Below are 27,894 nucleotides of genomic sequence, written 5' to 3'. Positions count from 1 at the left end.
AAGGAGATGAGCAGGCCTGCTTTTTGTCCCACCCAGCTCCTGCACAGCTAGCTTTACACCCTAAATAACAACACACAAAATGTATTCAATTAAGCACTGCTTGGCCCATTAGCTCCAGCCACTTCCTGACTAACTCTAACATCTTGATTAACCCATTACTAATAATCTGTGTAGCACCACGAGGTGGCGGCTTACCAGGAAATATTCAGCACGTCTGACCTAGTGGCTGGCTCCATTGCATCTGGCTCACTTCCCTTCTTCCCAGCATTCTGTTTGGTGTACTCCATCTATCTAAATTCTGACCTATCAGTCCAAGCAGTTCTTTATTAATTAACCAATGAAATCAACAGATAGAAAGAAGACACTCCCACATCACGATATTCTGACTTATGTCCTACATATATTGATAATTTTTAATGATAATTTATCTTTCACTATTTTGAATTTATCTGTTAATTTATAAAATTAAAATTAATGTTCTTTTTAAAGCCTTCCTTTTATGGTTCAACCTTGGTAAATTGTTCAATATTTTCGGGATTTTTGTTTTGTTTTTCACTAGATACATTAGGAATTTTCTTTACTATGCTCATAACTATATCTTCCACTGTATTCTTGAGAATATTACCACTGTGCACCCAATGTAACAACAAAGAAAAGCAAGAAAGACTGGAGAAAATGGTGCATTCAACAGACTATTCTATAATCTCTCATTAACTCAGTTTTCTTTTAACTCTCCAGGTTCTGTGGCTCTTTGTACTGTGAAGAGGACAGGCAGGTATTTAAGCAACGCCAAGTTGGTCTGTATTTGAACAGTTTTTTTTTAAAAAAAACTTTTTTATAGGTATGATTGTTTTGCTTACATGTATGTCTGTGTACAGATAATGATCTTATTACTCCTCAATGCTAGAGATGAACTCAAAGACCCTGAAACTGAGCATACAGATAGTTCTAAAGCCCTATGTGGGTTCACGGAATCAAAACTGGGTCCTTGGGCAGGGCAGCCAGTGCTCTTATCTGCTTAGCCAAGTATGTAGTCCACTATGTAAACATTTTTTATCAGGAATATGAACAATAGAAAACATTATTTGCATATTGAACTATTAGAAACCTGTGTTCACTTAAAATGTGTGAGAGTTGCTTTGAAGACCTAAGGTGCAAGTTGCACCACAGATCCCTTTGATTGTTTAAATAGATGGATTCCTAGGCTTACTGGATAACTAGCCAGAATAAAACATCTCATCAAAATATAAAATACACAAAGTGAAAGAATAATGTGAGGGCTGGAACCAAGTGGCTTATACTGTAACCACAGAATTCACAAATTGGAGGGAGGAGAATCAGGAGGCCAGGCCTGCCTTACCTACAAAGTCATTTCTGGGCCAAATGAACTACATCAGACCATGTGTAAGAAAAAAAATTAAACGTAAAAGAAAGGAGACTTTGAGAAGGATGATCTGAGTCTGCAGACTCCACAGAGGATGTAGTGGAGTTGGAGAATCTCTTTTCTGACCTATGATATATTGAGTGAACTGGAACTGAAGAGGCAAAAAACTTAGTTACAGAATTCATTCCCCAATATGGAAGAGCCTAGTTTTCCATTTGTAACAATTTAGGGGTCCTTTTATTACTCGTACTGAATTCCCAAAATGTCTTACTCATTTCCTTGCTCTTGGGCCTTCTGGAGGAGCAAGTCACACTAGCACTATATATACATAAACAGTGTTTGGGTAGGCACAATAACACTGAGTATAAGAACAGCTCTGATTATAAATGCTAGGACACATCAGGTGACTATGGGCAAAAGAAATCTCAAAATATGGGATTTTTTTTCTTTTTTTGTTTTTCTTGCTTTAAGAAGTGTTAAGTTTAATGATGTCAACATTTAGCCTCTGAAGAGAAGTAACATCAGGTGGGAAACTAACCAAGAAAAACAGTTTCCCCAGCAAAGGGTTTCAAACCATACTTGTCAGGTAGACTGTTATCTATTCCATATAACCTCCTCAGCTTGGTCAGGAAGAGCAGTTTTCAGAGGTGAAACGTTAAAGCCTGCTGAGGGCTGAGGGTGTGACCAGAGGTTAGAAGGTGTGATTGTACTAATGTGCACAGCTTCCTAGTTGCAGTCTCATCAGAAGTGAGAGGGCACATGTTGCAGCTTTCCAAATAAAATTGTTTCAGGCAGCAAGGATCCAGAAACATAGATATATAGTGGAATATATATTTATCTATTTCCACAAAAGAGGAGTTAGAAGAAAACAATTAATGAAAATGAAAAACATTTTTAAATTTCTCAACTTTCTGTTTTATTAGCTGATTCTGACTAAGTTTCATACGTCCTTTTTGTTCTCTACTTTGCTCAAAAAACTGCAGTTTGTCAATAAATTAGTTGTGCAAAGACTCGATTTCTAATGTAATCATCTTCATTTGAAGACTTCATAAGAAACTCAGAGCTTCATAATAAACAGAAGATAAAATTTGCAGCAGTTCTTTTACTTGCCATTCCAGTTATTTGTAAGATTCTGTCTCCATTATGTATGCAGTTTCTGTTCACACTATTGTCCTTGTTTGTCAAGCACACTGCTGACACCATATCTGTTGTCCATTCTGCTGTCACAGAGAGGAAGGAAAGGATGTTGAGCGTGTATCACAGTTTCAGAGAGCGAGGAGACAAACAACACTCATACATGTTCTTCTGCTCTGCATTTGCTATGTATTCCTCCTAGGACCACAGCCTCCCATCAAGGATGGGAATCAGAAAAATGTCTCACCAGCATAAACCTTTCTGTGAACAGTTTGATGTGAATCCTCAGACCTGAGGTCCTCAGTGGTGTTTTTCTCATTACTGGGAATTTCTCAGATCTTCAGTTTTACTTATATTAAACAACCTGCCATCACAGTGTCTTAGTTTCCTATTCTGTTATGATAAAACATAGACAAGCCAGATAGGGAATGAAGGGTTAATTTACACTCACAGTTCAAGTTTATAGTCCTTCATGGTAAAGAGGTAAATGTAGCTGGAGCTTGAGGCAGATGATCGCATTTCATCATAGCAAGAAAAAGAGAGAAATTAATGAGTGATTGTACTCACCTTGCTCTCTTCATTTATACAGTCTGGAATCCCAATGTAGGAAAATACCACCAGGTAGAATGGATGGATCTTCCTACCTAGATTAACCTAGCAAATATATTCCTTCATAGTCTTTTTCAGAGATAAATCTAGCCTAGAGAATCTCTGAGAGTTGTGACCAAGTCTTTTCTCTGCTTGATCTTGTCAAGTCCACAATACTAACTACCACTACCAGTTTGATATGATAGGATAAAGAACCTAGCTCATTGTGTATGCTGGTTCATCACAGTTGCTGTAGCAGAGCAATAGGCTCAGTAAGTTACAATGAAAAGACGTTTGTTTAGGTGCATATTTTTTAAGGTTGGAAATCTCATTGTCAGTTGTCTTAATTTGGGGTGAGGCCTAACATTTGCCGACCCATGACACAAAGTGAAGTGTGATAGTTGCAGATTCGCATGTGTAGAACAATGAATGGGATGCATGGGCTTACTTTGTGACACCTGCTGTCAGAGAGGTGGGGTGCTTTACAGATAAGGTCTCACTTAATAGTTGTAGGTATTCTGAAACTCAATATGTAGTAGACCAAGCTGTCCTTGCACTTCTGATTATTCTCTTGCCTGTGTTCTTGGATTGAAGCAGTGTATTATCATGCCTTGTTGCGTGTTAGCTTTTGTATATATAAGTCATATTGCAGTCATCATACACATCACACACACACACATATTCATTGTGTCAACTGTTCTAGTAATGTATATCTGTTACACAGAACCGAGGAGGAGGATGCAGGAAAATATTGAATTTGAATCCAGCCTACGCTGCATAATGAATTCCAGACCATTATTAGTATACAACATGATTCTGCCTGAAACAGAAACAAAAATACCAAACCAGCAAACAAACAAATAAGCAAGTCCTCAAAAGATGAACTCATAGCTCACAGTCCATCTCTTGTGAAGGACATGAAAGAGATTGGGTTTAATAGCCCAGCCTCATAGAAATGACAGCAATGAAACCACCTAATGTGGAAAGACCTCAACTTTCATTGTAAACATGTGCGGATTAAAGGGTAGATCAGTAAACACCAAGAAAATCACAATGGAAATGTGACTGTATTAAGGCATTCCTAATATACATTGACTTCAATAGACAAAATTAAAAAAATAAACTGTGACATTTCCTCTGAAATATTCATGAATATAAATCTAAGCTAAAATTCCTGAAAATTATTAAAATTTGGAATTAAAGAACTTAGTCATCCCATTTATTCTATATACGCTTATATTCATATAGAGCTGTTTCAGTCATTTCTTCTAAACAATGGCTTCTTTTAATCACATTATATTCTAGCTGATAATATTGACAGTGTTTTCTCAAAATGTATCTTCCTTTATCCTTTCAGTCATGAAATACTGGTTAAAAATGTGATCCACATTTCATGTACAGGAATGCATAGTTCATAATTTCGATCTTTCAGTATCAGCTCTCAACATACAATTTCCTCTTTTCACTTTGGTCGAGAGGAGGGGCAAAACTTTAAGCGCTTGAGTAACTTGCAGAAGGGACTCTCTTCTGTGTTTCATTTGGAGCTTCTGAGGGGAACCAGAACAGGAAAGGACAACTTGTTCTACATCCCCAGTTTCCTCCACCTTCATCACCACCTGGATGGGCTATAGGTAACAGCAATTTTGATTCCTTCAGACACCTCTACACAGGATCATACTTATTCTATAGAAATACCATTCAGTTACAAATGGCCAGCATGGCAGTAACAGAGATAGGAAAGACAGTTGATCATATTAGGACTGTATTAGGTCTGCCTGTGAATGTTGGAATTTAGCTTCAAGAGAAGAATTTCGTTTAGTGTGCTATGAATTTTGTTGTCCGTGTGTGATATAGAGTGATCAGTAGAATTAATTAGTTGGTGATTAGTTCAAGTGGTTTATATAGTTTCTTCTGCACTTTGTAGAATTTTATAATGGGAAGACATTTTATTTTTAGGGAATTCATGAAATTGTAATTGAGTTTAGAAAATTTCATCAATGAAAATGTGTTAGATATACTTGAAATGAATTGAGATCACCAAAAATTTTTAATATGACCTGTTTATTCATTGCCCCTTCAAATACTGTTTAATGGAAGAGATGAGATTAATTATAAGTACTTATGATTTAATAATTTGTTTATTAATTATCATGTGTTTTGGAAGCCAGCCAACTTCCACACTCTTTACAGCATTCAGATCTTTAGAGGAGTTAATAATCTTCCACCCTATAATTCTGGAATGTTTTAAACTTGGACATTTTAATTTTTTCTTTACCTAGACATCATCCCAAGACAATATTTTAATTTAAGCCATCTTGCTTCTGCCCAAAATGAGGAATCAGCACGTGATATATTCAAACTCAAGAGTTTTTGAGTCCTCTTCAAAGTCAAAGATTCCGGCCAGTCAGGATGTGACTCATGGTCCTAGAGAGGGTTGCCAGAAAGGTGAGTGCTCTCCTCCTAGGCACTGTACACACCAGACATTGCAAACTGTCGATGATTATCAACTGATAATAGGTAATCACTGCTGGAAGAAGTGAAGATTTAGAAGCATTTATTAAAAAAGTAAAATTTGAGACTGAAAAAATCAATAATTTATTTGTCATTTTTTTGAGTCAGGATCTCAAGTAGCCAGGACAAATATTAACTGTGCTGTGTGCAAAAAGTGGCCCAGAATACTTGATTATCCCCGCTCAGCTGCTCAAATGATGGGATATCAGTTGTGAGCCAACTAGCCTGCCTTGAATACATTTTTATAAATTTGAGAAAACATCAGCTTTTAATTAATTTTATCAAATTATGATTTAAAATATGAGGCCTTTAGAAATGAACTACATTCTGAGGAAACACCAAATTTTCTAAAGAAATAAAATCTTAAAGAAATGAAAAGTAAAGCTGGACCATGCAGGTACACACCTTTAGTCCAAGACCTAAGGAGGCAGAGGCAGACAGGTCTCTGTGAATTTGATGCCAGCCCAGTCTACAAGAACTAGTTCCAAGACAGGCTCAAAAGCTATAGAGAAACCCAGTCTTGAAAAAATAAAACAAAACAAACAAAAAAAGAAAAGAAAAGTATGTGTTAAAAGCATATGTCTTTTTAAACAAGACATTCCAATGCCAATCATCAGCATCAATAGTCATGTCAGAAGGGAAGTCAAAGTCATTACTCTCATTCCCTTGTCTTCATATATTGTCCCATTCAATGTCTAAACTGAAAACTTCTGCTATGTTAGTGTGGTGATAATAAGATGCGGGACCCTAGAACCCAAGACCTTGAGTCACAAGGGTAGATAGCTTATTTTCTGAGAAAGACATAATTGATAGAAAGGAAAAAGAGCTGAATTCTAAGAATTTTTTAAGATGGAACTTTATAGAGTTCAGAATTTTTAGACTGGCTACCAGGTTCTCAAAGTTTGTCAAGATTGATCTTTCCTTCCTCTTCATGCTGAGTTGTGATCTCTTTAGTGGGCTGCTAATTACAGTTTGGAGTTTTGCACCTGCATCGTGCTTATGCCTTCAGTGCTTTGTAAGATGAACAAACTGTGTGCAGCTGGAAGAGGCAGTTCAAACCTGTCATTCCAGCTACCTAGAGACTCAGTCAGGAAGTCTGAGAGTTCAAGGCTGAATGGGCAAAAATTATCTAAACTCCTAGAGAACTTCTTCTATACATAGGGAATGAGCAGAATAGTGTTCTGCCATCTAGAAATCTAAAACATAAACTATTTAGAGATCATTAAAATTTATTTATTATATAAAATAAAGGGTTTCATTATGACATGTGTATGCAAGTAAATATAATTTACTTATCGTCTTTATTCATTATTATTATATCCCATTCCCCTTTCTCTGTTACCCTTCCAGTTCCTCATAATGCTCCTACTTTGATGTATTATCTTTATCGTTTCCTTCCCTTTAATTTTTAGTAATATTTTTACATGTCTTTATATATTCAATCTGACATTCCATTTATTACTGTTCACATGCATGTATTTTAGAGCTGACAATTTGGTATTAGATATCCAATTATGGGCTCAAACCTAGAAGAGATTTATTTTCTCTATCACCTGCCATCAATTGGCTGGGATCAGGTAAACCTTTCCCCGGTCTTTATTGGCATGTTCTCAGTGGTTGGGGTTGGGCTAGTCTTGCTTAGGTTAAGCTAATTTTGATATTGCTGAATGTATCCTCCATGTCTTGAATCTCTGTATTTTACAATGTTTATACGTTGTATGTATATAATTTTACAATGTCCTCTCTTCTGAGCTGTTCCCTGAACATTAGGTGTAGGAGTTAGTTTGTATTCTGGAATTTTGATTGAAACATTAGAGTTTATCATCCCTTTGTCATATGAAGCTCCAGGTTATGGCTACTGGTGAACCATGGGATGGTCCTGGGGATAATTCTCTTACCAATTTTGATGTCTTTAGAGTTATATCTCTTACAATCTCCGTACATCTCATTGCAGTGGCTCTTGGGATCCTTTGCTTACTTCTGATGACGGCAATCGCACTGTGGCTGACATACAGTGAGTAATTTGCATACATCATTTTCCTAGGCAATGCCAATAGACACTAATTATGCCACAGAGAACATACTTTGTCCATTATTTTGTCTGTCATCAGGTGACATTCCATGTGGCCCAGAATTTGTAAGTTTTTTTTTTCCCTTGGATTCCTAAACCCTTGGACATTACAATGACTCTGGGGCTGCTTGTCTTACTCATAATAAGATTTCCTGTTATAGCATATGTATTGCTGATATTCTGATTTCTGCTTGGGTGATTATGAATCTTACATAGACAGCCTATAAAAAGTAGCAGTACAAAATAAATTACGTTGTTTTGTGGATTTCTTTGAAAATTTTATATCACGGACATGGTTAAGTGATGAGATGGAATCTGTACACAGAAGTTAGAAGTTCTAGAACTTCAGCTTTACCTTTTGTTTGATGAACTCACATCCTTAGAGAAAACCATTGATGGGCTAAGCTCCAACAAAGCTGCAAATCTACATATGATTGTCTCTTTTCCTGTGGGTACTCCATCTGCTCTAATGATAACTGCAGTGTTATTTCATGTTTCTTAGTTCAAATTTCCAAACTGTATTGTTTCTCTGACTATTTTACTTAAATATTTATTTGTAAGTTTTTTGCTACAAAACTGAAGTAATCAGAACATAAGGTGCTTGCATCATAATATTTTTAGCTATTTCATCTACTTTACACTGAAGCTGCCAATTGTGATAAGTTCATATTTCCATTCTTATAGTGAGTTAAATGAAGAGTTGCTTTTTAGGTGTCAAAATAGCAATAAAATAATGATATGTATTTCCTGTCAACTTGAAGATTTTCTCTAACCTTAAATTTCAATATTTACTTATTATAAGCATTTTTTATATTATACTTACTACTAAGTTTAGTTCTTCAGTATAGCAAAGAAAAACATCAACTGCAAAAAACTCTAAACAACCTCAATCTAATGTATTAAACCATGGAAAAGGACAGATACTTGAGGAAAAATGCTGAGAAAAAAACCTAGGGAGTGTGGTGGCCACAAACATCAAAATGAACTGGAGTCCCTCAACAGAGAATGAAACAAATGCTGTAGGGAAGATGAGTTTTGTTTGTTTGTTTGTTTGTTTTTTGTTTTTTGTTTTTGAATTGCATAGGGCACACAGGCAATGAGGGGATCTTGAAAAAAGGAAATGCATTTTTCTGTATTGTATTTTTTCTACAGAAGCTTTGAAATCCAGTTAGCAACTTATGAGGTTGATGATCTGTGGCTTAATAGTTGGGCTTCCTTATTTCGTGCTGGGGCCTTAAATCTTGGAAATTCCTGTTTGGATTAGGACAATCTTACAGTTTCTAGAACCCAGTGGCTATTCTTTTTTCTACTGCATCCAGGAGATAGATTCACAAGTTAGCACACCTGAAAATAAATTCTTTGGTTTATGACCAAATCCAAGTCTTTAACTTTGTTCTTGAAGAACATGGAATTTTCCAGTAGGAGTATATTTACCGAGTATTTGGTATGAAATAGAATAAGGTATTTGAATTATTACAGTAAAAAATAGAAGTGTGTGTGTGTTTCCTCATTAGTTGATATCAAATATGTTGCCAGTTTGTGACCGAGCCATACTTCCTACAAGCACGTGGGAACTATATAATGGTGCCCACACTCCTGTACTTCTGCTAGGGATTCCATTAGTAATAGGAGAAGAACTAAAATGTGATGTGTTGTGAGAAATTTTCTTTACCTTCCATTATGACTGCTTTTCTTTAATTAACTTCTTGTCAATAACTTTTAACATTCGTTCAGGTTTTTATGTTAACCAAGAGCTTTTGCATATGGTCTCTACTCACAATAGGAGTGCAGATTCTCATTGTACAAGGACAAATAATATTTTAACCTGATGAATTAAAATATGTGAAAGAAAAAAAGCATAAAAAATCTTTGAAACATTCCAAACTAATAAAATATGTTTTATGTTATGATTTTAGAATAAAATAACTATCACTTCCAATTATAGCACCATTCTGTAATGCTTTGGATTAAATGACCAAGGCAGGAGGATTTTATATTTGAAGACAGTCTGGGCAGCCCAGCAAATTCCAAGAAAGCCTGAGCTACACAGTGATAAAACTCCACAGAACAAAGGTCAGAGACAAAGTTTATTAATAGAGCAAGGCGAACTCCAACACTTCACAAAACAATCATATTGAATTGTTATTACTATTCAAACTTCAAGCATTTTAATGTATTTAACTTGACATGCTTGGGGATCTGGGTGTACCTGGGAAGGCATCTCTACAATCACCAGAAAAGTCCATCACCTTCAAAAGCTTTTTTGTGAGTCTCTTACTTGTTGTCTTAAGGAAAGAGCATTTAAAATAGATCTCAGCACAACTCTGAGTGCACAGTCACTTGTGAACTACTGTGGGCTCTGTTTATTAATGCAGATCTAGCACTGTGTTCTACATGTAATGGCCTCAGAGCAGCTCATTTCCCACTAATCAAACCCTGGGATCCTCAAAGCTTCTGCTTCTTGAACTTGGGCACTGAAGCTCATCTGAGTGGAATCATAAAGTATGGTCGTGGGCCAGGAATGTTTCACTTTGCATCCTCAAATCCATCCAGGCTTCTCTGACAGAATTTCTGTAGACTTCTGAGAATGGGAGGATAATGCAAAGACAATGCTGTCTCTTTAGTAATTTAATATGCGCACTGCAGATGCTCTGTCCTGACACTAACTGAACAGCAGACAGGAGTCTCTTGGGAGATTATTACATAACTGTTGTTCACTTAAGTGGATTTCTCTTTGGAGGCATTAGATGTGAGATATGTTTTAATTCCATAGTCCGGGCTCATGGTATAGCCAAGGTTGGCCAAGAATTTTCTTATTAGTCAAGGATGGCCTCAAATTGGTGGTGATTCTCCTGCCTCAGCCTATGGATTTCCAGGGTTATAGTCACAAACCACCATGCCTAGCCATTTTCATTTCTTTAAAAGATATATAGTACTCCTTTGTGTGTATGTGCTATGATTTCTCTGATTCATCTATAATGGATGCTTAAGTTGTTCCCCATATTGTTATTATAAATATTGCTACATAGAGCATGAGTATGTATGGGGTCTCTCAGCCTTCTACAATCTCTATTTATGAGAGCTGTGAGATTTTACTTCGTTACATACCTTTAATAAATACATTATTCTAATAACAGAATACCAGAGAATAAGAGGTTTGACTATTATCTGCTCTGCTGTAGACAAAGATGTTAAAGGACACTGTTTCTGCTGTGACATAAAATGTAATTTCATCATGGACAATAAACACTGGAGTGGATGTAAGCAGACCTGCAGGCCTGCACCTTTTCTCTTTTGAAGACAGATGATGAGGATGAACTAGTACTGTAGACTCTTACTTGTCACTTTTGAAGACAGATGAGGAGGATGAACTAGTACTGTAGACTCTTACTTGTCACTTTTGAAGACAGATGAGGAGGATGAACTAGTACTGTAGACTCTTACTTGTCACTTTTTATCCTAGACTCTGTTGTTACCCTTTGAAAGTGAGGTACTGAGTGCTGGTATTTTTTTGAAAGTAAGACCTTCAAGGGTTGTATATGGTTTACCAATAATGTGAGCAAAACGATGCAGTAAGAGTCTCCAAGGAAATTAATTCCTGTTCCTGCTGGGTCAGGACACAGGGTCTTTTACAAAGAGACTTGATACTTAAGAGACAATTTTGATTTTGCAATCTCCTCCCTTTTTAAAGAATCTGTAAGAGGGTCCCTCAGAGAAGCAAGTTTTCCCTGAATAATTTTAATCCTTTAGTGTAGAATATCCAGTGACTGATATCTATTTATTTCCACAGAATGCCAACTACACTTGCCTGGAGCATAGTGCTTATTCCTTGAAATCCAGAAGTGAGACTGTCTGAAATGAGCAGTTGGATGACAATAGAGAAACTAGCTGACTTCTGGGCCCATTTGCAAAATGGAAATTATATAAGAGCCACAAAATAAGTGGTTTTTACCAGTTAGCCCCATGGTTATTTTAACTGAATCTGCCCATAATATTAGCTTCATAATATTCATATATTTCAAAAATGCTGTCTATCGTTTGAAATGAGGATTTAAGAAATCAAATGGTCAAGATCCTGACATTGTTTACATTTATTATGAAAGAAATCTATTCCAATACATTGAGGGTATTTTCTAGAAAAATGATTGCAGAATCAGCTTGAATCATTTAGAACATGATGCATAACTTAAACTAATTTATTTACACATGTTTGGACAATTACAGCATAAAATCTACCTCCATATTATGTAATTATGTACTTTTCTATTTGTTACAGAAAGCATAGTTAAATTCAAATTCATATGCCAAAATATATTTAGTAATTTTAGTAGTCCTCATTCTATTGGGATATCAAATTTAAAGTACATTATAATAATTCCAAATATCTTCCCCTCTTTGTTGGAAGGAGTCCACTTGTTTGTTTTCTGGCTGTTCAGCCCCAAAATAACAACACAGAAACTATATTATTTTAATCACTGCATTCCCTATTAGGTCTAGCTTCCTTTTGGCTATCTCTTGCATATTAATTGAACCCATTTCTAGTAATCTGTGTATTGACATGTGTCTGTGACTTACCAGGTAAAGTTCTGAGTGGCTTCTGTCTCTGTCTGGGATACATGCCTTCTCTCAAATCTGCCTCCCTTTTCCCAGCAATCAGTTTAGTTTTCCCCTCTTATCTACACAACCAGGACAAACCAGTTTCATATTTACCAATGGAATTCACAGCATACAGAGGGGAATCCCACATCACCTCTCTTCATCAAGTTCTGCCTCTTGCAAGTCTGAACTAAAGAATGGCTTCCTCTCTGGAGCATGAAGTCTAATGCACAGCTCTTCACACAGAATTTTTCAACTTCTAAAAAAATTGTTTATTTACCTCCTGTCTGCTATTTCCCCTCCCCTCTTCTCCCAGGCACTCCCAATCTTTTCTGACCCCCAACCCCCATGTATGCCTACTCCTTTCCTGTTCAGAAAAGAGTCCGCTTTCCATGAATATTAACAAAAAATGGACATATCAAGTTGCTGTAAGACCACTTACCCTTGTATTAAAGTTGGAAAGTGTGGCCCAACATGAGGGATAGGGTCCCAAAAGCCAACAAAAGAGTAAGAGACAGCCATTGCTCCCACAGTAAGGTGTTTCACAAGAAGACCAAGCTATACAAATGCCACATAGGAAGTGTCCAGTAATTATTTTGCAGGCTTCTTGATTGTCTATTCAGGCACTGTGAGCTCTCATGAGTCAAGAGTAGTTGATTTTGTTACTTCTCTTCTGAAGTCCTTGATGCTGTTGGTTCCTGCCTTTCTTCAGCAGGAGCTGAATCTTAGGTTTGGCTGAGGGTCTCTGTCTCTGCTTACATAAGTTGCTGGATGAAACCTCTCTGAAGACAATTGAACTAGGAATCATTATGAGTTTAGTGGAATATTACTAGGCATCATTACATTGACATTTTTCCCTCTAGTTGTCCGGTTCTATTTTAGGTATCTGGGGTCCTGTTGCTCCAGCAATTAGGTCCTGGTAGTGTCATGGGTAGGCTTATTCTTATTTTAGGGTAGATAAGTTATAGGTTGGTTATACCCCCAATCTCTAGGCTACCCTTATCCATGCCAGTCTTATCGGCAGAACTGACTATAGTCAAAGGTTATGTGGTTGAGTTGCCATCTCAATTCTTTCACTGGCAGTTTTAGCAGATCACAGGACTTGGTCTTTCCTGGCTACATAGCTGCCATTGCCAAGAGTCTTACCTGGGGTCATCCATGTAGATGAATAGGAAATTCCCTTGTGCCAGGTCTCTACCTGAGCCAGGAATCCAACCACCCTCATCATTCTTCTCTTTTAGAACATCTTCCTCCATCCCTCCCGGTCCTCAGTCCACTGATAAAATCTCTTCTTTTTCTCCCTTCCCAGAGAGATCCAGACATCTTCCCATGAACCTACCTTGTTAGCTAGTCTATCTGTATCTGTGGACTATAATGTAGTTGTCCTATTTACAGTTCATGTTCACTTATAAGTGCATATTATACACCATGCTAGTCTTTCCAGGTTGGGTTACCTCACACAAGATGTTTCAATGATGGTGTTCTTTTATTTTTTTGCTCAGTCTATATTGAAGATATGATTATATAAAAAGACTAGATGCATACAGAGATGTTAAAACTTCACCGCTGTTGGATTCCTTCACATCTTTGGAGGAAATAACTCCCAGGTGGTACTAAAATATAACTACACACAAGAATATTGTATGAGACTGAGGGAGAACACGAGCAAAGAAGTCGGGACCACGAGGGGTGCACCCACCCACTGAGACAGTGGAGCTGATCTACTGGGAGCTCACCAAGGCCAGCTGGACTGTGACTGAAAAAGCATGGGTTAAAACTGGACTCTCTGAACATGGCGAACAATGAGGGCTGATGAGACGCCAAGGACAATGGCACGCGGTTTTGATCCTAGGCAATGTGCTGGCTTGGTGGGAGCCTAGCCAGTTTGGATGTCCACCTTCCTAGATATGGATGGAGGGGGGAGGACCTAGGACTTACCACAGGGCAGGGAACCCTGACTGCTCTTTGGACTGGAGAGGGAGGGGGAGAGGAGTGGGGGAAGGGCAGAGCGGTGGGATGAGGGGGAGAAGAGTGGGAGGAGGGGGAGGGAAAGGGGAGGCTGGGAGGAGGTGGAAATTTGTTTTTTTTCTTTATTCTCCTTTTATCAATAAAAAAAAGGAAAAAATAAATAAAAAAGAATATTGTATTTTCCATCTAGTGCTTTGAGAATTGTGCCATATCTTTATGTTTCTTAATTCTCATTTCCAGTATGTTAAAGGTTGACTGAATTCGTTAGTTTGATATTTATTTGTAAGTTTTATGCAGAGAAAAAATTGAAGGGATTGGAAAGTAATAAGCTTCAACCATAACTTAATTCTGCTTTATCATTTACTTTATACTGAACTTTATGGTAGAAAATGATGTTTTCAACTTTTTAGTGAGTCAATTGAGATGTTATTTTTTAAAACGGCAAAATATCAAATGAAGTAATGGTATATGTTAACAACATGAGATCTTTTCTTATATCTTAAGTTTAAATATTTAGTATTAATAACCATTTTCAGTTATATCTTTTTTAATTTTAGTTTTTCAAGATAAACATGATCTAATAAAATGTCAAAACAACCTCAATCAAAGCACTGTACAAAATATCAGCTCCTCTAATAAAACATTGACAAATAAGTCATCAAATTATGAAGGCTGCAAAAATCAGGAGGAACAGAACAGTGGGAAAACTAAGGCTGTTTTAGATTACGGAAAGTACACAGGTAAGGAGGGGAACTTGAATAAGGAATTGCATTGTTCTATATTGATTCTTCTCCAAAAGATTTGAAGTCTAGTTATCAGGTTACAGTCCTGGTGATGTGTGGATTAATGGTTGGGTTTCTTTATATCCTGTAGGGGCCCAGAACACAAGAAGTCCCTGTTTGAATTACAACATCTTACAGTTTCTAGAACTCAGTGACTGTTCTGTCTCCTACTGCTCCAGGAAAGGCAGCTCAAACCACCACAACTGAGAATTCAAGTTGTTTTCATCTGTGAGGAAATCTAGGTCTCCCTTTTGTTGTTAACAGAATGTGGGAGTTCCCAGTAAGAGAGTGTTTTCCAAATTCCTAGGCTGATAAGAGCTTAAAACATTGACATGGACACAGTAATAAAAAAATTGTTTGTATGTTTGTTTTCCTTCTACATTGGCATCAGAAAGTTGGTCTCTTTGTGACCAGAGTGTCCTCCGTACAGTGCACATGAGAGCTTCACCATGGTGCTCACACTGCTGTATGTCTATCAGTGACACAAAGATGAAAATATCAAATGTTACAAGGAACCTTCCCTTGCATCATGACTGGTTAACTATAATTGATACAGTTTACCATTAATTATGAACTATTTTTTCAGACTTTAGAGTTCACAAAGAACTCTTGCATATGATCTCACTTGTTTGATAGCAGGAGTTGACAATCTTTACTAGTTAAAGACTAAAAATATCTTTAAAACTGGTAAATTTAAAATATAAATAAATAAGTAAATAAAGATTCAAAAATAATCCTTGAGGCATTCCAAACTCATCAAAAATGTTTTGTATTATTGTATTAGAATAAAATAACTATCAACTCTAAGTGGTAGCACAATTCTTCAATGCTTGTGATTAGAACACAAAGGAAGGAAATTGCAAATTTGAGGACAGTCTTGGTGTCTAGTAAATTCCAAGGAGCCTGAACTACACAGGGATGTTAACTCTGCACAGAAAAATAAGGGTTGGACATAAATGTTTATTAATGGAGAGGGGGTATCGTCACCACCAGAGTAAACAAATAAATGTAGCTAAGAAACCACACGTTTTAATGTATTCAAATTTGAACTTTGGGGCTGTGAGTGTACTACTGAAGGCAGGAGAACATAAAATCGCCATCAAAAGCTTCCTTATACGTCTCTTATTTCTATTAAGGCAAAAGCATGTAACATAGACCACAGCACAGATGTACATTCATAATAGATGTGGGCAACTGACACTAAGTGATCAGCAGTAAGGAGTTACCTGACAGACTTATAGGTGTTATTAGGTGCTAGGTGTTAGGTATATTTTCACTGTATGACCAAAGCTCACTTGGAATATACTGTATAGGCAAGGCTGGCCTGGAATTCACTGTTTAACAAAGGCTGACCTCAAACTGGAGGTGAACTTCCTTCCTCGGCCTAAATAGAGATGGGCTTATGGGCATAAGCCATGCCCCGCTGGATTTATTTCCCTTTCAAGGATAGATAGTATTACTTTGTGTATACATGCTACATTTATTTCTATTGATTCATCCATAATGAACACTTAAATCATATTCACATTTCTGTTATAAATGGTGCTGCATAGAGCACAGGTGTAGAAGGTTCACTCAGCATTCTAGAATCTCAATTTCTGAGAGCTATGAGATTTTACTCAGTTATAAATGGGTAAGAAATACATTGTTCTAATAATAGAACACCTGAGATTAAGATTTTCACAATTCTTTCTCTGTTGTAGGCAAATGTGCTGAAGCACACTTGTTCTGCTGTGGAATAAAATGTTATTATTTCATCATGGACAATAAACGCTGGAATGACTGTAAAAAGACCTGCCAGGACTGCAGCTTCTCCCTTATAAAGATAGATGATGATGATGAACTGGTACTTTAGACTCTTTACTTGCCCATTTATTCTCTTAGACTCTGTTTCTAAATCTTGGATAATGAAATATTAACCACAGGCAGGTTTATTGAAAGAGAGACCATCAAGGATTAGATATAGTTGCCTTTAATAAAAGATAATACTTCATTAAGGGTCTCTCAGGATACCCCTCCTGGTTCTAGATTAGTCGTCAGGACATGGAGTCTGTTATGGGGAGGCTCTACTAAAGAGACAGCAGTCTTTGCAAACTCCCCTGTTTCTCATGAATCTGCAAGAGAGTCACTCAGAGCAACATGTTTTCCCTGATGATGTTATTATTTAATTATTTTATTACAGCACGTTCTGTGACTGACAGTTATGTGTCTCCATAGAGGGCCAGCTACACACAGAAAAGCAACTGCCTTGGGTTTGTTCTTTGGAACCCAGAAGTGAGACTGCCTGAGATGAGTAATTGGATGGCAGTGGGGAATGTAACTGACCAATGGGCCAACCTGAAAAGTGTAGATTACATGAGAACCATGGAATTAAGTAATTTTTCTAGTTAGAACCATGTTGATTTTCACTGAATCTGTCCATAATACTTACCTCACGATATTCTAATTTTTCACAAAATGTTATCTATCTTTAGAAATGAGTATTAAGGGAAAACAAGTGGCCAAGATACTGACATTAGATGTTTACATTTTCAGTATAGAAATTTTTTCAAAGTCTGGCATTGGTGGCTCATTGCTTAGATCCCAGAACTTAAGAGGCAGAGGCAGAGAGATCTCTTTGAGTTCAAAACCAATCTTATTTACAAGAATTAGCTCCAGAATAGGATTCAAAGCTAGAGTGAAAACCTGTCTCAAAACACAAAAATAAACAAAGAAAGAAATCTCTTCAAATACATAGAAGGTTTTATTCTAGAGAAATGATTGAATGGTCAGCTGGAAATCTTTTTCATTTAGCCATGAGGAACAATATTCCACCAATATAATACATGCTGAATAATTACAGAATAAAATAAATTTTTATATGAAGTAATGATATAATTTTTCATTTGATACAGTAAACATGGATAAATTTAAAATCATACCCTAAGATATTTAATAGTTTTATTAGCCATCACGGCCAACTATGTCACATGCAAGACACATTAATTTCTTCCATAACCTCCCACTTCCTCAAGTTCTGTCACTTTTAGATCTGAAAAATAGCATGGCTTTCTCACTAGAACATGGAGGTTAATGCACAGCTTTTCATGGTATTTTTCATCTTAATGAATTTGGTTTGAAGCTGGGGTTCACTTAGGATGAACACTTCTCACATGCATCCATAGTCTCCTGAAATATGAATTTGTATAATTTCATGAAGCATCAAACTTACTTAAGGAGCTGGATATGCAATGTGCATTTACTGATTGAAGTAGGGAGGTTGTGAGTTCAAGGCCAGGCTTGGCTACACACTGAGCCTTTCAATGAGAATCACAGATGTAAATCTTTTCATGAAAGTAGTATCTCTAGACATTGGTGCTTCATTTTAAATAATTTTTGTAACGGTCTGATTCTGACATAACATGAGAAATCACTTTAAAAATGAACTTGGAGGAACTGAAGGGCTGGAGGACAGGACAGAAAAGAGCTGACATAAGAATATCAGGACTGTTATTGCTGTTCTTTTCTCATCAAACAGAAAAATTTTATCTTAAGATAAAATTTTATTTTCCTTACAGAAGTTTCTAAAGTATCAGTTTAATACAAACACTTTCTGGATTGGATTATTTTATGAAACAAGCAAAAGCGAATGGCAATGGATTGACAATGGCACATTTAAACTGTGAGTTTCCTGAACCCTTCAATTCTAACACTGGTTTCAGAGTTGGTAGGATTTGTGCAAAGGCTTTTCTCTCATTATACATGACTTTTCTCATTTTCTATGAAGCTCAGGGGTAGGGAAAGGAAGAAGAAGGCAGTATCTGAGCAAATGATAGACAGGAAATAGAAATGTGTAGGAACTGATGGCCAGTAATGTACTAGTGAACACAGCTCAGGATTGTGTGTTGTAATATGCACAGGGCACAACAAAAAAGACCCAAAGTTTAAGATAATGTGAAGTGATTTGATCTTCATGGAAGATACAATGAGTGTGAGTATCTTAAACATTCATGACCTGTTTCTGTAGTAATTTTATATAATTTTTAATTTATAAATATAGAAATATATATACACATATATTTATATGTATACATATCTACTTTACATTTCAAGGTGCTTTAGTCTATAAGCTCTGAGCTTGCTCACTTCTGACATGGCAGAAAACTGTTTATTGATTTTCTTTATAAATAATATTAATTAAAAATCTCATATATATACAAAATGAATTATTATCCTATCTATACCCTATTTGCCCTCTCAAGCTTCCTCTTTTTGTAACCAAAGTTTTTCCCTGGTACATGTTTAATGGACATTCACTGGGGCAAGGATACCTGGCCAAAACCTTAATAAGAAATGTTTCTAGCATATCCAGCAGCTGTCACCTAACAATAGCCACTCATTAAAAGATAGAGGATCCCTCCCCATCTATGCTGGAATGTCGCCCATTTTGATCTTGTTCAAGTCTCACATAGGTAACCACAGTTACTGTGAGTTTGTGAGTGGTAAAGCCTTGTCATGTCCAGATGGCAAGATTGCACAGAGCATCAATTGGCTCTCATATTTTTTCCTCTTCCTCTGCCCTGTTGTTCCCAGAGACTTGGGTGCTTTTGAGGGTGAAGAAGGTGATGTCCCTGTAACGCTAAACACATTTTTCTTCTCTTCAGAACTTTGACTGCTTCCCTTGCTCTGTGCAGATTACTATCTACTGCAAAAGAAGCTTCTCTGACCAAGGTGGAAAGCAGTTAGCTACATGCCCACCTAACAAAATAATTGGCGCAGGTTCCACCTTAGGGTCCTTGACCTCCACAATCATAAGTTTTTGATTTGAATTACAATACCAAACATTATTCTTCGTGTATTAAAAATCTCAATTCCTATAAGAGAGCAGTAAGTTATCCCATAATAATGGTACCACTGGGCACATCTTGCCTAGCAGCCCAGTATTGTAGCATGCTGGCTTCAGTGCTGGGTAAGACCGTTATTATCTTTTCTACTCCAGCAGCACCTTGTCATCCTTTGAAAACAAGCCCAGGTAAAGTTGTTTCCTGATTGATTTGATATTGATTTCTCTATGTCCTGAAAACAAATTGTGTGCTGTCTTCAGCTTACAGATCTTACCATCTTGCAAGGGGAATTATCCAAGGGCAATGGCAAAAAGCTGTGTTGTATTGGTGACCTCTGTGGTCTCTCTGACCAGTAATTCCCCTACGTGTGTCTCCTGCTTTATACTTTGATTTTCTCTTAATAATTATGTTTTTTGTTATTCATTTTTAGTCATATTTTCATTTTCAATTGACTATATTTTGATCACCTTTCCCAACCGCTAACACATCCCACATTCTTCTCACATCCCTGACCATCTAAAATCAAGTTCTTTCCTTTGTTCTCCAAAAACAAAAACAAAAGAATGACAATTAAATCAAACAAAAAACCCAATCAGACAAAAATGTTTAAATACACATACAAAGACACACAAAAACAAACAAAAATCCCAAACTACCTAAGTGAAAAAGATCCTGCAGTGTGTTTTCCAAACACAAGTTTATTAACTAGTGGTGGTCTGTAAGTCCTTTTATAGATCCTTAGCTTCAGTTAATACACCTTTTTACCTCGCCTGTTTTTTTTACCTCAGTGCTATTGTCATTTGATCTTTTAATCCTCAGAATTCATCCCTCTATTTGCATTTCACATATATCAATTCCTCATGCTTATTGATGGTTTTAGAAATACTAATATTGAAATTTATCTCATAGGAATTCTGTGTTTCTCCTCAAATAAATTGTAAAACATATGTATATGTGTGTATATATCTATATGTATGTGTATTTATGTATGTGTATATATTTTAAAAACACAGTGTTTATTATTCAATTTTTACAATGTGAATATCCAAAGAGAAAAAAAAAGAAAATACTGTTTTATTTTTGAGGGTTGCCTATTTTTTACTAATTTAAAATTTTTTTTTGTTGCCATGTGGTGGTGGTGCATGCCTTTAATTCCAGCACATGGTGGGAGACACAAGCATTTCTCTGTGAATTTAAGATCAAACTTGTCCACAAATTAGTAGTCAGAGGTGTTGTACAGAGAAACCAGTCTTAAAAAAGCAAAAATAAATAAATAAAATAATGTTAATTAATTAACTATTTTCTTCTAGTCCAGTTACAGTCTTCTCTCCCTCCCTCATCTACTTTCAGTCCCTATCCATTTCTCTTTCTCTTCCAAGCTCTAATCTACTCCCCCTCCCTTTCTCTTCTAAAAAAGGCAGTCCTCCTCCCATGTAGGCATCTTGTTTCCAATTGAAGCTGCATAAGGCAATCCAGTATGAGGAAAGGGTCCTTCTTTTTGTACACTGTGAAGATGTGTGGCTATTACTGGTTTAATAAAAAAAGTGAGTGGCCAATAGCTAGGCAGAATTCCCAAGCACAGAAGACACTGGTAAGAAGAAGGGAGGAGGCACAAGGAATTGCCAGCAGACAATTAAAATGGCTTCATGTTTTTGCAGATAAAGCTTTGTCAGGAAGCCTTTCTAAAATGAGACACACTTGCCTCCTGCAAACAAAGCCCACTGGAGAAAATGCTGCTACTAAGAAGCCATACATAGCTCTGTTCTTTTGTTTCTAGAATTACTTCCCAAGGTCTGTCAGGATTTAAGTGGATTTGTCTGTCCACATTGACACCATTTGCTGACAGAAATTTCTGTCCCACTTGGTCCTGCAGTAAATAAAACCGAAAGAAATACACAGAGGTCTACTAAATTAATTACACACTGGTTGGCCTATTAGCTCGAATTCTTATTAACTTATTCTTATATCTTAATTTGACCCTTTATTCTTGTCTTTGTTAGCCACCTGGCTTGGTACATTTAACAGTGAGTTGTTCTCATCTTGCTTCCAATGTATCTGTATGAATACTGCAGACTGCCTCTTTTCCTCTTCCCTGAATTCTCCTGTTCTTATTGCATCACCTCTACTTTCTGCCTGGTCACCCCACCCATACGTCCCGCCTTGCTACTGGCTAATAAGTATTTTATTAAAATACATGTGACAGGGTACAGACCATTGTCCCACAGCATTCAGGTCCCAAAGACAGGTAACATAGTCAGAGAAAAGTCCTACTTTCATTGTTAGAAGACACATAAGAAGACCAAGCCACACAACTGTCGCACATTTACAGAGGACCTACGTCACTCCCATGCAGGCTCCCTGCTTTTTGTTTAGTATATGTGAGTCCCTATGAGCACTGTGCCGTTGATTCTGTGGTTTTCTTGTGGAATCCTTGGTGCCTCTGATGCTCATAATCATTCTTCCCCTCTTCCACAGGATACCCCAAGGATTTCCTAAGGTTTGGCTCTGTGTCTCTTCACATTTCCATCTATTGCTGCACCCAGTGATAATTGAACTAGGCAACAATATATGAGTATAGCAGAATATCAATAGGAATCATTTCACTGACATTTTTGAGAGTCATTTTAGGCTCCTACCTTGGTCTCTGGCCTGTCCAGCCTCACGCAGTTTTAGGGATAGGATCCCTCTCATGGCATGGATATTACACTCAACCAATCATTGACTGTCCATTCTAATTTCTTCTGCATCATTTTTACCCCAATATCTCTTATAAGCAGGGCAAATTATTGATCAGAGTTTATGGGATTGGGATGAGGTTTCGACTCCTCCACTAAATGTCTTGCCTAGTTACAGGAAATAGCCGGTTCAGACTCTGTATGCCCCATTGCTAGGAATTCTGACTGAGGTCACCCTCACTGATGCCTGGGAGATTCCATTGCACTAGGTTTCTAACTCAGACCACAAATGACCCTCATTCCAGTTGTCTTTCCCAGTACTCTCATCTGCCATCTTCCCCAAGCCTGATTGCTCCTGTTCCCATGCCCACCTACAATAATCCACCCATGAGGACTATTCTATTTCCAATTCACAGTGAGATTTGTTGTGCAAGCCCCCTGAATTTGAGCCCTCCTTGTTACTTAACTGTAGTAGTAAGAGCAGCGGGGCTACGTCCCGGCACCCGGCCGCCCACGTGGCTAGCTCTATCTTATGTCCCGAAATAAATACACCGAAACTTTTAAATACCACTTGGCCCATTTCTATCTAGCCTCTTCTAGGCTAGCTCTCGCACCTGGAATAGCCCATTTCTAATAATCTGCTGTAGCCCACGACCTTCCTTACCAGGAATGATCTTAACCTGCGTCTGTCTGGAGTGGGAGAATCATGGCGACTCCTTGACTCAGCTTCTTTCTCCCAGAATTCTGTTCTGTTTACTCCGCCTACCTATGTTTTAACCTATGAGGGCCAGCCAAGCAGTTTCTTTATTGCTTAACCAATGAAATCAACAGATTGATATATGACATTCCCACATCACTTAACTTCATGAATCTGTGTATTGAAGTATAGGTATCCTTTCGTTTATGGCTAAAATCCACTTATAAGTGAGTACATATCATGTTTCTTTCTGGATCTGGGTTATCTCACTCTGAATGATCTTTTCAAGTTCCAGCCAGTTTGGGGAAAGTTTCCTGATGTCCTTGCTTTTAACAGCTTCACACTAATCCATTGTGAAAATATACCACATTTTCTCTATCCATTCTTTTTGTGCTCTTTTTCTGTGCTATTTTCAATTTCCAACTATTATAAATAAAGCCACTATGAATGTAAGTGAAAATGCCCTTTTTGGTAGTATGGACCATCCTTTGTGGTAGGAAGGATTATGCTTTGTGTATAAGCCCAAGCGAAGCACAACTAGCTCTTGATATAGATCGATTAACCATTTTCTGAGAAAGAACCATGTTGATATCCTAAGTGATAGTACAAGTTAACAGTCCCAGAAGCAAAGGAGGACTAATTATGTTTTAATTGCATTTGGAATCATTTTAATTTATATTGATTTTGCTGTCTTTAGAAAGAAATTTGTTTTTCCCATGTTGGCCTTGGACTACTGATATTTTTGTCTCCATCTCTCAGGTGATGGGACTGTGGACAGGTGTGACTCTGCCTGTATGGTCCTTTTTCTCTGGACAGATATCAACCATTTCGATTTCACTTGTGTTAGTTGGTAATCCCAGTGTCTAAAGTTCTATGGGTTTAATGTACTATTTCTGCTGGCTTTTGCTCATGATGTCATTTTCTTTGTTGTATTTACTGAGTTTCTTCGCCAACAGACACAAAACTATCTGAAGCATGATATTCACACTCAGGAATATTTCATTCACTGTCTGGGAACATGACAAGACTGGCTCACTTCTATTTAAACTTGATCCTGCAAAAGTGGAGAGCTAATTTACAAATATACAGAAAATTATGTTTCTTTATCCTTCAAGTACACTCTCAAGCAGGCTGTCACAGAGATGGCCAGGATACAGACACTCTTAAAAGATGTTAAAATATATTCAAAGAACACAGAATCTTTTCGCTTTTATTAGTTTTGGTTTTTATATTTTAAGTATCATTTTATACTTGATAGCCCCGATACTTTTCCATCTACCTCCCAAGCACTAGAATTGATGCTGTGACGCACTATAGTTGGCCACAAAGTTAGTGAATATATTTATAGGCTAAAGCACTATACAGAGTCAGAGATGGGCAAGTAGAAACATTTGGTGTGAAGTATCAGTGCCTGGGAGGATACCTGCATTCAGGTTAAAACATCTTTGTAGACCATGACTATGCTACAGAACTCTCCACTGAAGGTGATATGAGTACTAGGGCCACACTTGAGGATTCAGTTTGAAAGCCTAGAGGTGAGATTTCCTTCACCACCACAAGCATTTTCTCCAGTGTGAAAATGCAGTAGTTTAGACACCTGCTTCTAATGGACCTAGTAAGCAGCTGTGAACTTAACTTGTGTTTCTTGGGTAGAGATTTCAGAGGGCATTACTGTGGAAGAAAGTTTTGAACTCAAGACGATCCATGTGTATCTTATGAATAGTTACTGTCTTCTGGGTCTTTTCCTCTTTGCCGACATTCAATACACACACTTAATTGATTGTACCCATAATCATACCTCATGATTAACAAATGTGTGTGCTCATTTATACTTTATCTTACCTGTTCTGTCTATGCCCCAAATACCAATTAGCATAATTTATGTCTTTTGATGTTCCTGTGGTAAATCTAGATACTTTATTTTTAACAACTTGAATCAAGGGGACAAAAAATGGTGAACATTTGTTGAATGTTTATCCCTTTGACATCTCTGCCAATACAGTATGGATTTTATTCACTGTTTTCCCTTCTTTTGCACAGATTCTCATCAGCCTAGTCTTGTGAAAACTCACGGTGTTGCCAAAATCATGGGACCATGTCCTGTGGTTCATGTTTACTTTATCTTTTATTTTTAAAATGTCTTTATTGCAAAAAGAATAATAGGAAATCAGCTTTACTGTGAAATTATCTTTTGGTGATAGCTGAAATTATATTTACTTGAAGAAAAAAATTAACAGAGAGGAATATATAAGGAGTTGATTTTTAATAAATAGACCATTCTTGTTTTTTTTATATTTATTTCTTTATATGAATGTATACAACTGTATGCCACAGTCACAACACATCAGTATTAAAAGGCAATTGAAGAATTCACTTTTTTTTCTACTGTGTTGTATCTCAGGTTTGAACTCAGGATGTCAGATTTGGTAGCAATGGTTTCCATGCACTGAGCCATGTCACTGGACCAATACATTTCTAAATGACTTTAGAGAAAAGTAAAGAACTTTTAGCAAAATAGTTACAATTAAGTGCATATTCTGTATATTTTAGTCAATAAACATTGTTTTTAAATCATTGAATAGAACAATAAAGGATTCATATTTTAATAACTGTCCATTATATTCTTTGCATTATAGTGATTTGATGAAACCAAAATTATTAAAAGAAAATGGAGGCTGTGCACAACTCAGTTTTCGAGGAATACAGGAAGGTGACTGTGCTGCAAAACACCCATGCATCTGTGAAAAGAGAATGGATAGATTTCCTGGTTAAGTGTACAGGATGAAAGGAAAGTAAAAACTGGAATATTTTATCATCGTTGCTGATATCCTGTGATAATTTTTAACTGCTTAACGACTGAATGTTTTAACTACAGGACTCAGTCAGCCAAGCAAATATGGCAATGAGCTGGAAAAGAAATGAATGTTCTGCTTAAATCTAACTACACAGCACAATTCACCTTCCTTCCTGCTAAAACACAGAACTTTCATCTGGAGAATGAATGCTCTTTGTTCCAAGCTTTAAGGAATCACTCCTTTGTTTCCTGAATGTCACAAAGAAACAAATGCAGAACCCAGATAAATAGCACAAGTAACTCATCATCACTATGATAAACCATTTTACTATTCCACTGCTTTGATATCACAATTAAGAAGTACGATGCTGTTTCAGGGTTCTATTTCTCAGTTGGTTGCTTAGTGTTTGTAATTTTGCTCTCTCTCTCTCTCTTTCTGTCTCTCTCTCTCTCTCCTTTCTTCTCCTCTTCTCTTTCCTCTCTCTCTTTCCCAATCTGTCTGATCATTTGTTGATGAGTTGAAATCTCCTAGATACAGTAATACTCTTTGAGTCCAGATGGATGTCATGGCACAAACTTATAATCTTATGATTACTTGAGTTTAAATACAGTCTGGGCTACATCAAATGCTTCAGGCCATCATGGGCTACAGAAAAACTCTGTCTCATGAAGCATAATAATAATGATGGTGTTAATAATAATACTAAACTTTCCATAAATATTTTCTAAACTATCTCAATTATAACATCATACTAAAATGATAAAACTCAAGAAATTAAGTATTGACCTAGTCATATGATCTATTCCATACTCCATATTAAAAATTCTCAGTTTTCTCGGTTATATCAGTATTAACATTTCCTCACATTCACTATCATTTGTAATTATATTCACTTGTAATGTCCTTTATGTCTAAAATGGTTACAGACTTATGATGCCTTCATTTTTTGCCCCTGACGTTAAAAATATCAAATTTGAGTTTGGAGTGTAATTAAGCGTCACCACTGTAAGTCACTGGAAATATGAGTTTATAAACATATACATATCTTCCAAACCCATGGTGCAGGTTAGTTTTATGTTATTTTGACACAAGCTAGACTCATTTGAGAGGAGAGCACCTCATGAGAGAATGTACCTCAAAAAGATCTTACTGTAGACAAGCCAATAGAACCTTCTCTTAATTAGTGACAAATAGAGAGGGCTCAGTCCTTTAGAGGTGGTATGACCCCTGGACTGATGATCCTGTGTTCTATAAAAAGCAGGCTGAACAAGTCATGGGAAACTTCCAGTAAGCAGCACCTCTTCGTGGCCTGTGAATCAGCTTCTGCCTTCTGGTTCCTGCAAGGTTTCAGTTTTGTCCTGACTTCCTTTGATGATGAACAGTATAAGTCAAATAAATATTGTCCTTTCAACTTTCTTTTTGGTCATTGTGTTTCACTACAACAATAGAAACCCCAATCTCTAGGCCACCCTTAACCCAGAATAGCCAAGACATGGTGCAGGCTAAAAGGCCAAAGGTTATGGGACTGGGTTTTTTTTCCCACTCCCTCTCTTTGAAGCCTGGTCTGCTCACAGGAGATGGCCAGTGCAGGCTACTTATCCCTTATTCCTAAGAATCTTACCTGAGGTCATCTTTGTAGATTCCTGGGAGTTTCTCTCACATTAGGATTTTGCCTGACCGTGAAATGGCCACTCTTTCCAGTAGTCTTTTTCAGTACTTGCAATCTTTATGCCCACGAACCTGAATTTTTATGTTCACACACACACCTGTTTGCATTTTATTCATGATACATTTTCTATTTCTCCTTCTCCTGGAGATCTCGTGTGCCCTTTAGAAGACTCTTTGTTACCTAGTTTCTCAGGGTCAGTTA

The 27,894-nt window shown here is 37.0% G+C and overlaps 2 protein-coding genes across 6 annotated transcripts in view; both read left to right on the top strand.

The window, feature by feature from the left end:
- Window positions 1-27,894, top strand: part of LOC142855921 (killer cell lectin-like receptor 2) — a 102,611-nt gene that overhangs the window by 57,245 nt on the left and 17,472 nt on the right. Inside the window, exon 10 of one of the 2 annotated variants that reach the window (XR_012911564.1) lies at window positions 739-775. The gene's annotated coding sequence lies outside the window, so the exon portion shown is untranslated. Of the gene's footprint in view, window positions 1-738; window positions 813-27,894 lie in introns of those variants that run through there. The other variant, XR_012911563.1, reaches the window with a different exon arrangement.
- Window positions 812-27,418, top strand: LOC142855918 (killer cell lectin-like receptor 2). 4 transcript variants are annotated; one of them, XM_075982546.1, is made up of 8 exons: window positions 813-4,737; window positions 5,386-5,551; window positions 7,572-7,631; window positions 10,871-10,948; window positions 14,810-14,992; window positions 16,738-16,880; window positions 18,592-18,695; window positions 25,866-27,418. In XM_075982546.1, exons 2-8 carry the CDS (start codon window positions 5,437-5,439, stop codon window positions 25,999-26,001), a joined length of 819 nt encoding a protein of 272 aa, XP_075838661.1. In that variant the 5' UTR covers window positions 813-4,737; window positions 5,386-5,436; the 3' UTR covers window positions 26,002-27,418. The 4 variants fall into 4 exon arrangements, with proteins under 4 accessions (XP_075838664.1, XP_075838661.1, XP_075838662.1 ...); XM_075982549.1 differs by lacking the exons at window positions 18,592-18,695; window positions 25,866-27,418 and adding an exon at window positions 17,217-18,580 and having other exon boundaries at window positions 812-4,737; XM_075982547.1 differs by lacking the exon at window positions 10,871-10,948 and having other exon boundaries at window positions 814-4,737; window positions 14,789-14,992.

Source organism: Microtus pennsylvanicus, chromosome 8 (genome assembly GCF_037038515.1).
Source record: "Microtus pennsylvanicus isolate mMicPen1 chromosome 8, mMicPen1.hap1, whole genome shotgun sequence".
NCBI lineage: Eukaryota > Metazoa > Chordata > Mammalia > Rodentia > Cricetidae > Microtus > Microtus pennsylvanicus.
Note: the sequence above shows the minus strand (reverse complement) of the source record. Positions and strands in the feature narration are given on the sequence as shown.

What these genes read in the sequence shown, in the direction of transcription:
- LOC142855918 (XM_075982546.1), top strand. Translation starts at nt 5,437, where the DNA reads ATGAGGAATCAGCACGTGATATATTCAAACTCAAGAGTTTTTGAGTCC. An exon ending in AGATTACGGAAAGTACACAG is followed by an intron (nt 14,993 to 16,737) that starts GTAAGGAGGGGA and finishes TCTCTGTTGTAG; the next exon opens with GCAAATGTGCTGAAGCACAC. An exon ending in TAGATGATGATGATGAACTG is followed by an intron (nt 16,881 to 18,591) that starts GTACTTTAGACT and finishes TTTTCCTTACAG; the next exon opens with AAGTTTCTAAAGTATCAGTT.